Source organism: Triticum dicoccoides, chromosome 4A, assembly GCF_002162155.2.
Source record: "Triticum dicoccoides isolate Atlit2015 ecotype Zavitan chromosome 4A, WEW_v2.0, whole genome shotgun sequence".
NCBI classification, from domain to species: domain Eukaryota; kingdom Viridiplantae; phylum Streptophyta; class Magnoliopsida; order Poales; family Poaceae; genus Triticum; species Triticum dicoccoides.
Window position 1 is genome coordinate 30,407,083 of NC_041386.1, and position 11,046 is coordinate 30,418,128.

The window sequence follows — 11,046 nt, forward strand, 5'->3', positions numbered from 1 at the left end:
TGGGCAAAGTTCATCCAATGTGGATGTTGACAGCCAACAGACAATTCTCTATTCGATCGTTATATCAACAGTTAGTTAAAACAGATGTGGGATTCCCACACAAATTTCTTTGGAAAGTGAAAATTCCAGCGAATTAAGATGTTTTTATGGCTGTTTGCCAAAAAAAAGTATACTAACCAGAGATAATCTTGCAAGAAGGGGGTGGAAAGGGGATCAAAGATGTGTATTCTGTGGTCAAAATGAAAACATGGATCATCTTTTTCTCTCTTGCTCTACTGCAAGGCTGCTTTGGAATATGATAAAATGCTCATTCAATATAAAAACAACCCCGGTTGGGGTAACAACCCCGGTTGGGGTTGATGATTGCCTGGGCGCCTGGATTAGGAAATTCAAAAGAGGAAAAAAAAACTTGTGCTAGTTGGAACGTCTGCAATTCTTTGGACTATTTGGAAATGTCGAAATGATATAATTTTTCGAGATAAATTGATCAATGACCCCATGAAGTTGGTGAAATTAACTTGCAATTGGATTGTGGATTGGGATGTTTTGCAGGAAAAAAAAAACAGGAGAAAACCTTCTGATGCTGGGGGCAAGGCTAATCGAGCAAGTAGCAAGTGAGGTATACAAAGCTTCGCAGGGATGGAGAGCTGGAGTTCCCCGTCTGACGAACTGAAGACTTCGTTTCATGGAGATGGCTCGATTTTCCTTTCTTGTGTTTAATTTGCTGGAGGCTGCGCCCTCTTTATCCAAATGGGTCGCCTGTGACCCCTCCTAAAACTTAAATTTAGACGCCTGTGACCCCTCCTAAAACTTAATTAGACTTGATGCCTTCGTTAATGAAATCGGAGCCCCCCCTCCACACACACACACACACACACACCCGCGCTCTTTTGCTCAAAAAAAGTATGCACCAAGATGCACCCAAGTAAATGCAGGAGGGAAAATGCATTTACCTGCAAAGAGGAAGGGGAGGTCCAAAGGTTGGAAATGCATCATGTCTGAATCCTCACTCCCATTCTCTGGAAGCCCCTCTGCAAAAGCAAATTGTAAATTACTCCCTCCATTCCAAAAACTGGAAATGCAGCGTTCGGTCATGTTCGTTTTGACTCCCTATTTATCTGTCCACTCAGTCATGTCCCTCACTTTTTTTCTTATACGTCCAGTCAAATGCATGTGATGAATAAAGGAGAGAGAAGAAAAAAAATAGTAAAGAAAGAAAAAAGATGCTTTATGATGGGTTTAATCCTATGTGGCGGACGCATGACCACTAACTAGACATGCCCGGTCACTCCTCATACTCATCACATATACGAGATAAATAAGAGGAGTGGAGGAGTGGCGAACAGTCCCAACATTTAAGAAGACTTTGAGGGGTTTGGTTGGATCAATTTTTTGCTTCTGCATTTAAGGAGACTTTAAGGGATTTGGTTGGGTATCAGTAGTTAATTTAAGAAGTCCGACTGTATATGTTGTTACGTAGTATCGGGGCCTGGGGGCGTGACATACAGTGTCAGAAATACAGGCACGCCGGGCATGATCAGTCGATTACTTGCATTGCTACCGGTCCGTATGGATACAGTAGTACCGACTCTCACCGTTCACATAGACATAGGATCCAAAATTAAGTGCCATGCGTGCTGGCTTGTCCAACATCGAACTAGATGCTAAGCCTAGCTCTCAATGCTAACCCATGGTCCACAACACACAAGTAGAGATGCTAAACACTCCTGCTACTGGAACTATTACTACATGCTCTGTCAGAAGCAGAGATTAATCTAGATAGCTAAGCCGAGGCGCCGGCCTATTTCTGGTGCTGCGGCTGCCTCTTCCTGCCCGGGATGCACCTTCCCCTCATCATCCCCTCCTCCCCTCCGATGCGCCCATCCGCCGTCCCCTCGCCGATCACCCCCGCGCCAAGCCTCGAGCCCCTGAATAATTCAAACACAAAACCATTCTCAGCAGCGATCATATGCATGTGTTGGACGTGATTAGGAGCACAGTGATGACAGCTACTGCAGTAGGCTAGGCTAGCAGCATGTCTGCACGTATGTGAAGGCACTTTTGCCTGGCGATCGATCCAGCGAGCAGAGTGGGCGGTGGCCCGCGCATGCACTGCACAGTGCACGGAACACTGCAGCAGCGCGACGACGCAGCTAGGCTAGCCGCCGTGCCATGTGACGCGCCTGAACGTGCAGTGCACCACACCGCCAACGAGGATCCATGGAGCAGTACATGGTCGGCACGTACGTACTTGCAATGGTAGTAGCGCGTCCTAGCTAGAACCGTGAACCAACCAATGGATCCTGCAATGTGTTGGCGCTTTGGCTGCCCGCGACGACATGCATGCATGCATGCATGCATGAAAGCTTTTTCCTACTGTGTCGTTTTTCCAGGACCAAGGACGTGCATGTTCATCTTTTGACCTCCGTGCCCTGCCACGGCTAAAGACCGAACCTCGTGGGCTACGTTCACATGACATGACCCTAATTGTAATGAGTGACCGATGTGACAAGCCGAGTGAGATTATGGGAACTCATATGCGCCCGACAGTGTCGTTCAAAACTACTGCAGCTCACTACGTACTTCAAACTGAGAATATGTATAGCGCTACACGTGACGAACGAAGGAGGATTAATGGTTGCAAGCAAGCAAAGCTGATTACCTCTCCTCGGTGTACGAGTTGGAGCGTTTGAGCGAGGAAGCAGGCAGCGGGGTGCCCCTGCCGCCGCTGTCCACGATGATGCTGCCGCTGAAGTACTCCTTCTCCTCCGCCCCCATGCGGCCGAACCGCCGGCTCAGCTCGCCGCCCGCCGCCTCCTCCTCGTCGTCGTCCTCCGCGCCGGCGCGGGACGACAGCCGGCTCACCAGGCCGCAGCTCCGCCTCGGATCGGCCCGGCCGCCGCACTTGGCCGGACCGGCGGTGACCGCCCCGCACGCGATGAGCTGCAGGAGCATCGACCCGGTCCTGTTCGGCTCGGCCTCGTCGCAGCGGCCCGCCTGCTGCGGCGGCGGCGGCTTGTCGGAGGACGTCGAGGACGGCGGCGAGGTCTCCTCGACGGGCAGCTCCACGGGGTGGCCACGGTTGGTGCGGGCCGAGACGGGCTTGTTCGGCCCGCCCAGCCTAGCCGCGGCGGCACGCCGGTGGTACGGGTACCCGAGCTCGTCGTCCTCGGGGTCCTCGCCGGCGTCGTCCCGGTAGGCGTCCACGTACTGCTTGTGGCTGTGCGGGAGGGCCAGCGGGGGCTTGGTCGGCGACCTGTCCGTCACGCGGAGGTGCTGGAACCGCTCCCCTGCAACGGCTGGCGATCAGGGAAACGAAAATTAGTTGGACAGTGACCGCGGTGCTGTACTTCTGCTGCACATAAATTCAGGTTTTACTTCGGACACTGCATTGCATGCCATGGTAGACTTCTGGCGCCACCGTGCATGCATGCATTAACGCCATGGAGAAAAAAGGAGCAGGAATTCTAGCGTTCGAGCCGTTGGGTGATAAATTCCTCGCGACTTTCGACGCGGGTGCAGAAAGGGAACGTGCAAGGTGTAAGAAGCTGCTGTGGGTACTTCGTTTTTTACCAGCTCCTCTCTCTTGGACCATTCGTTTGAAAGCGAGTCGACAATGGGGACAGAGAGAGGCGAAAAGATGGAAAAGACGGCTTGTTTTTTGCACGAGAAGAAGGAACAAAAAAGTAATGAAGTTATCTTATCACAGTATCGCTCATGGTCATGCTAGGAAGAAGAAGAAGTTGTTTCTTTTACATGCGTCGTGGTTAAGCGATGGAGAGTGATGATTTTCATTACCGGAAGAACAGCCGGGGAAGATCTCGGAGCCCTTGAGGACGTACTCCACGCCGTCGGACGGATATATCACGTCGCTCTCCGAGAGGTCGTTCCACACGTAGCCGTTCTTGTAGTTCCTTCAATCAAAGAGTAACACAATTGCAAGACCATGAGCACATTACTACCACACGAGAAATACGTACGGAGCGTGTCCAATAAACGATCCGGCGCCTACCTCTTGCAAGACCATGAGAAGAGAGCGGGCATGCCTTTCCCCCTCAGCAGCGTCAGCTTGTCCATCACATCTTCGCGGCGACAAAAATGGAGCATCGATCATCAGCCATGGCTAGAAACAGATGACCAGGGACGCAGATGAAGGTGCAGATGGAAGAAGTGCATGCCTACCTTTGAGGCGGAGCGGCTGGTGGGGAAACTGCGCGAGCTCCATGAAGTGCGGGTGCTCGAGCTGGCCGCTGCGGCAGAGGTAGTAGATGATCTGCACCCGCCTCATGGGCCTCGCCGGCGCGGACCTCGCCGTCACCGCCGACGCGTACGCCGGCCTGCCGCGCTCCGGGCTCGCCTCCATCTGCGCCCTGCCGCCGCCGGCGTGGTGATGGAGCTTCCTCCCCTCTCCCGCCGCCTCCATTTCCTTCGCCTCACCACTCACTCGCTCTCTCCCTAGCTGCAAGCCTGCGACCGCAATGCAACTACGGCCCCGCTAGAACGGAAGTCAAGCCGTTTATATTAGAAGAAGAGCGGGTGCTCTGCTCAGCTCTGCGCTGCTGGGTGGTGGGCGTTGGGCTGGCGCCGGGCCCCGCGGGTTTTACTAGGGAAGACTGTGCGACGGTGAGGGCTTGAGGTCGTCATCATGCTACTATGATCGGTGGGGCGATGCGTGTGGAGCTGGGCTGGGCTGGAACATCCTGGTACCCCGCGCCCATGCTCCACTGCTCTCACTCCTCTTTACACACAGGTCGTCACTGCTACGTGTCGTAGTATGTCACGTCGCGCGCTTTGCGGTGCTCAAAAGAGCCCAACCGCCTGTCCATCGGTGCCACCCGCCCGTGTATCTCGCCACGCCAGCCCAACTTTCAGTTTTCACCGTGTCGCCTCGATCGCCAGGTTGAGTAGTAATTACCGTTGCTTTATTTACTCGATCGATTCGGTCGACCGACCCGTTTTCAGCAGCAGCAGCGGCGCACGCTCGATGGCATGGGGAGTGAAAATTAGCCTCGTATAGACTTTGGGCAGCGCGGCGCAGGGCGTCATCAGGCAAGCATGCACCGCCACTGTCGCGAAATAAGTGCGCCTGCCTCGGCGAGCAGTGGTGCCGCTGGCCCGCTGTGCGCGCGCGCGCCGGGTCCGGGGTCCGGACCCGGCCTGGCCGCCTCTGCCGCTCGAGCTTGTGCCGGGGCGCCGGGAAAAAAAGCTTGGGACGGGGGCCCTCTCTGGTTGGGTTTGGGTGGGTCAAGCGCTGATCGCGATCGGCTTAAATTTGACAATTGAGCGGATGATGAGAGGGGATCGCAGCTTTTGGAACTAGCCGGCGCGCGGGCGCGGGTGCCTCGTTGGATCTGGTATGATTTGAGTGGGTGGGAGGCTTTGGACGATTGCTGTTTCCACTGACGACCGGCTTTAGCTTCAGCGGATCGGATCCAATGCATGCACGAGATTTAAAGAATTGGACGGACGATGGAATGAGCCTGCAAGAATCCAAGCGCGCCATCCACGGTCTCGGGCTTGCACTGCACCTCATTGGCTTTTGTTCGTTTGCGGTCGGTATTGGCACAGTGCCGTCTGCCGTGCACCGGCGGATCGAGCGTTCGAGCGGGGTGTATCGGTGTCCATGAAAGAAAGGAAAAATGGCTCGACAAAATAGGGTAGTACGTAGAGGAGTAAAATTAGAAATGGCCGCCACCGCCATGCCTGCACTCACGGAGATATTCTCACCAATGAGACGGGCATGATGAATTGATGATCAGCAGTGTGTGGCAAATTTTCGTATTTTGACCATTTTCTAAAACCTATTCGAGATTTGACCCTAGTTTGAAAAAAAATCGAGATCTGACCCTTTTACTACTGCCAGAGTCCATGGCGGTAGGGTCTAACAGCCTACGGCAGGGACTTTGGCGGTAGGAAATATCGCTACCGCCAACCGGGCTGACGATAGCCTGCACAACTCTACCGCCAAGGCACGAGCACGCGTTGTGGTCAATACTTAGGGCCTCTTTGATTCACATGATTGCAAAAACACTGGAATAGAAAGAATACAGGAAATCTATAGGGTTGCAGTTGTAAAACAGAGGATTGAAAACAGTGAAAAGTATAGGAATATGAAACAAATGGAATGTTTGAAATGCAGGAACTGAAATCAAAGGAATGCATTATTTAGTAGAGAAACCATGCGCTGGTATGCAACTTTGTTCCTCTTGCCTCGGTCTTTGTGTAAAAAAAAGGTCTGACTCAATGTTTCACTTCATGTGAAATCACAGGAAACAAACAGTGTTTCTCTGGATTGCAATAGTATTCCTCCATACTGATTCCTGCAAATCAAACATCGCTACAGTAGCAAATCCTATGGAATGAGAATTTCTACATTTTTCCTATGAAAAATCCTTCAAATCAAAGGAGGCCGAAATGTAGTACAAAAGATTCCATAGGAAATTTTTTTATGGGATCCAATCCTATGAATCAAAAGACCAATATAGGAAAAAATCCTAAGGATTTCAATCCTCCAGAAATCCTATAAAATTCCTTTGAATCAAAGAAGCCTTTAAAAGGTTTTTGACGGTAGGGCATGCAACCCTACCGCCAGGGACCTTAACGGTAGGCTGTTAGAGCATTACTAGTAGAGCCCTCAAACCCTCAAACCCTTTAAAATAACTGCTTTTTTACAGTTTTCGTCGAAAAAAAGCCGTAGACTAGAACCCCTTAACCATCAAACCCTCAAATTTTTTTAAAGGTCCAACCCTCAAACCCTCTCTCAATCCTTAAAAGTAAGGGTTGGGGAGCAAAATCTACCCCAACCCTCATTTGGCGGTTATACTCGTGCGGGAGGGAAAAATCCTCCCAACTCCCACGCTCACGCCCGCGACCGCCGCTGCTAGTCGCCCCCGTCGCCGGCGGCCGCCCCGTCGATCTCCCGCGCGCAACGACAACGTCGTGGGGAATATTCTTGTTATAAGGGTTGGGTTTGAGGGTTCTAATTTTTGCCTCTGTTTTTCAACCCGTAAAAGTGCACACAAAAAATCATTTTTGGACCCTTAAAACGCTAGTGAGGGTTCGAGGGTTTGAGGGTTCTACTAGTAATGCTCTTATACTCTACCGTCGTGGTCCCTGATGGTAGCAAAATGATAAGATCTCAAAAAAAAAATTAAAACTAGGGTCAAATCTGAAATAGGTTTCAGGAAAGGGTCAAAAAACGAAATTTAACCGCAGTGTGTGCCGTCAAGACCAAGCAGCGCATGGTTGCACTGCATGCATGGACGCTGCGAGCGGCAGGACGACAACAAAGCGGTACGTACGTACGTAACTGTGCGCGAAAGCGCGCAATTGCAACCTCATGGACATCGACCGAGCATGTTGAAGCCTACACAGTAGCCCAATTCATTTCGAATGTCTGGTAGGCGTTCTGACCATCATCTCGTGCCCACGTCTTTGGCAAGACTTATTAGGCACGCACCAAATTTATTTCGATGCCCTACAACGGCGCCGACGCACGCGTACAGGGTTGACATCATGCATGCCAGGTGTGCGTCGAAGAAACAAACCGGGGCCTTGCGATGTGTACTACATACACATTGCCACAGCAGGCCTGTTCACGAGAGTAATTGTGGCACTGTGCGCATCGCATGATCAGTAAGTAGCTCTGACCGGCACGTCGAGATGTCTTACGTGCACCCTCTGTAAGCAACTTAACTGCATGCCTTCCCTGAGGGAAGAAAGAAAGAAAGAAAATTCGGGGAATGCTGACACCGATCCTGCTGTTCTACTACGTGTATCATCAATTGACATAACAGAGTGGAAGGCCGGGAAAGTGCAATTACGGTCGATCGATCGCTCTCGACATAAAAGTTCGATGGAGACGAGCGTCGCCGGAGCTTTCCATGGTTCACGTCATGTGGAATTTCTGGAAACGAAGACGTAAATAGTAGCCCGCCGCAGAAGCAAAATTAAGGCCGGTTGAAGGATCGATATGTCTCGATGCATAGTACATAGCGCCATAGCCAGGGGGCTCGGGGCTTGGCCAGAACATGGACGAAGGTGAGGAGAAGGAAGTGAATGCGGAGCACGTACACCAATGTCCAATAATTCTTGCTACGTGCGTGCGCGTCTACAGTGCACGAGCAAGAAACAGCTACTCGTACGTACTAGATGTAGTAGGGGGCGAGCGAACAGATTGCCCTGTGTATGCATGCAGGCGCGGCTCTTGTTTCTATTGATTGCATTGCCATTCTCTGACCCTGGTGGCGGTGGTGCCTCAGGCTCGTCATAATGGGGAGGAACTTAGGAGTAACATCACACACTCCAATACAATTTTGCTTATGTGGCACATATTTAATGAAGAAAAAGATGCTTGTGGTAACTAGCTAAGTTACCGAAACATCACACACTCCAAGAAACAATGAGTCTATAACCTAATAAATTCATTGTTGCATGACACTACATAAATGTTCCTACCCACCATAGAGGTAGTAACATAGTCTAGGGAAGTGTGTAAGTTACTAGCTTATGTTCTTGCCCATTATGACCAGCCTGATGGTGACATGGTGCCCACTTGTGTCTGTCCCTCTGAGCTCGCCAAATTAGCTAGCATCCTGTTTGTGCTTTGCACTGCCAACCCAAGTCTAGGGTGTTCTCACCCAACACAGTGAGATCAATCAATTATTCCACCTATGGATGTGGATTTTGAACTGCCAAGGCGGCATGCTATGCTACTACTCTTGATGAAGAGTTTCATGTCTGGTAAGGTCATAAGGCAGCTGCAGGAATTTAACCACGAAAATGATAAAGCAGCTCAAGGCCTTGTAGTATATCAGGCTAGACGCAGCTGCATGGCCATGGCTTGACGCCGAAGCATCTCTTGGAATGAAGCTTTCGGACTGCATGCCATGAAACGAATTAAAAAGATGACGCAGTAGAAGAAAGCCAGAAACATGAGCTGGCGGGAGAAATGGGGGCTACTTTAATCTGCGCCATGCACGCACTGAGCTCAGAACAGAAACGTCTTATCTACTGCGCCCATCTCATGCTGCTGCACTGCCGCACTTACATTTAGACTGTTGCTACGGTGCAGCGGGAAGCCTGACGCGGGCCGCAGGGCCAGAAGAAGAAACCAACCAAGCCAGAACGGACGGCAGCGGCAATAGTATCATTAGCGTACTCCGGCCAGAGGCGCGCCAAGCCGAGGCCACCGATTTTTATTAAAAACGAAACGAGTTGCAGTGTGAGTAACTGCGTGTCTGCGAGTCTGCTGCGTTTGCATTGCATGCACAGCTCTCGTGTCAGGCCAGGCAAAAGACAAGGGGAAGCCTTCACGCTCTTCACTTACTGCATCTCTTTCTCTGTCTAGAGCGGCCTAGCCTTGCGATGTGTTGGCATCGTCGGCCATGGACGATACGATCGACCGGTCGATCCATCCGCCATCTGTTCTTTGGATCCTGAGCTTCTGTGTGCATGTGGTGTGGTAAGTTTGGCAGCGCCATGCAGCAAATGTTGGGGCTCACGGGCGGTGACGGAGTGAGCAGAGGCAGCTGCAGAATGGCTGGCTATTGCTACGTGCGTGCGTAGCCGTAGCTGCTGACTTGCTGGTGGCCTGGATGAACGTGGAACAGCGTTAGGTGGTCAACCCTCGACCGGGCGGTGTGCTACACGTAGCCGAGCCTCTAGGGGGGGCACGGGCTCGTCCATGGCGAGGAAGCTGATTCAGTGCCTGCTGCGTGGGCTCCCAGTGTCCCAAGAGGGCGCTACCATGGGCTGGAGTCTGGAGGTGCTGGGCTGATAGGACTAGGAGTTTTGGGCCGAAATTACATAACTATACCTAAAAACAAGTGCCTGTTCGCTGTAGAAGCCCACCCTAGGCCCGTCTGTTTTAAAGCCGTCCCCAAGATATGAGAGCAACTAGTGAACGAGCTCCCCTGCGGGAGCCTCACAACGATCAGCGCCAGTTGATGCGCTCTCAGCCATTCGTCACGTGTCGCGCTCTGGGCGTTTTCTCCGGATTTTGTTTTCTTATTTTTCCGCACGCGTTTTCGGCTTTTTAAACGTTTTTTTGGTTTTTTTGATGTTTTGGTTTTCCATCGGTCTTCCTTAGCTTTTCAATAAAAAAAATTGGAAAAAAAATATTTTTGCGCGAAAATGTGCGTTTTCTTTTTTCCCCTTTCGCGAGAATCACAATTTTGCGTCTGCAAGAGTCACGGTTTTGCTTTCGCGAGAGTCACGACCGCCGTGCCTCTCGAAAATGAAAAAAAAAACACGTTTTTTGTTTTTTTGCTTTCGCGAGAGTCACGATTTTGTTTCCGCGAGAGTCATGGTTTTGCATTCGCGAGAGTCACGGCCGCCGTGCCTCTCGAAAACGACAAAAACACGTTTTTTTTGCTTTCGCGAGAGCCACGGTTTTGCTTTCGCGAGAGGCACGGGTGGGCTTTCGCGAGAGTCACGGCCGTGCCTCTCGGAAAGGAAAAAAACATGTTTTCTGTTTTTTTTTCTTTCGCGAGAGTCACGGCTTTGCTTCCGCGAGAGGCACGGTTGTGCTTTCGCGAGAGTCACGGCCGTGCCTCTCGGGAAGGAAAAAAATGCGTTTTCTGTTTTTTCCTTTCGTGAGAGTCACGGTTTTGCTTCGGCAAGAGGCACGGTTGTGCTTTCACAAGAGTCACGACCGTGCCTCCTCGGAAACAAAAAAACCGCATTTTTTTTCTTCCGCGAGAGTCACGGTTTTGACTCCGCGAGAGGCACGGTTGTGATTTGTGAGAGGCACGGACGTGCCTCTTTCGGAAAGGGAAAAACCCACGCTCCTGGTTCAGTTTTTTCGTCTGGTTTTTTTCGTGAAAAAATGTTTGTCAAAACCTATCAACATGACATCTAGTTTTGAAGATCTCGACGCGAGGAACCCAACGGTGAAAGCGGTTCGAGATTTGGACGCACGGTTTGAGAGATAAAACATTTTGAATAAACGGATCTACGAAAAAAGGGAAAACTCCCAGGTTACAACAAGTGGCGCGCTGCATGTGCGCCACTTGTCGCAACCAGGAGAATTGGATTGATCTTTGC

At 51.2% G+C, this 11,046-nt stretch overlaps 1 protein-coding gene across 1 annotated transcript; it reads right to left on the bottom strand.

The window, feature by feature from the left end:
- Positions 1-1,530: 1,530 nt before the first annotated feature.
- LOC119284753 (protein UPSTREAM OF FLC-like) lies at positions 1,531-4,553 on the bottom strand. Its single transcript, XM_037563918.1, has 5 exons — positions 4,183-4,553; positions 4,013-4,082; positions 3,799-3,914; positions 2,663-3,299; positions 1,531-1,928 (listed from the first exon to the last, which is right to left on the bottom strand). The coding sequence occupies exons 1-5, from the start codon at positions 4,421-4,423 to the stop codon at positions 1,802-1,804; spliced, it is 1,191 nt and encodes a 396-aa protein (XP_037419815.1). The 5' UTR covers positions 4,424-4,553; the 3' UTR covers positions 1,531-1,801.
- Between the last annotated feature and the right edge of the window lie 6,493 nt (positions 4,554-11,046).

What these genes read in the sequence shown, in the direction of transcription:
- LOC119284753 (XM_037563918.1), bottom strand. Translation starts at nt 4,423, where the DNA reads ATGGAGGCGGCGGGAGAGGGGAGGAAGCTCCATCACCACGCCGGCGGC. An exon ending in CCAGCCGCTCCGCCTCAAAG is followed by an intron (nt 4,083 to 4,182) that starts GTAGGCATGCAC and finishes GTCGCCGCGAAG; the next exon opens with ATGTGATGGACAAGCTGACG. An exon ending in CTTCCCCGGCTGTTCTTCCG is followed by an intron (nt 3,300 to 3,798) that starts GTAATGAAAATC and finishes CCTGATCGCCAG; the next exon opens with CCGTTGCAGGGGAGCGGTTC.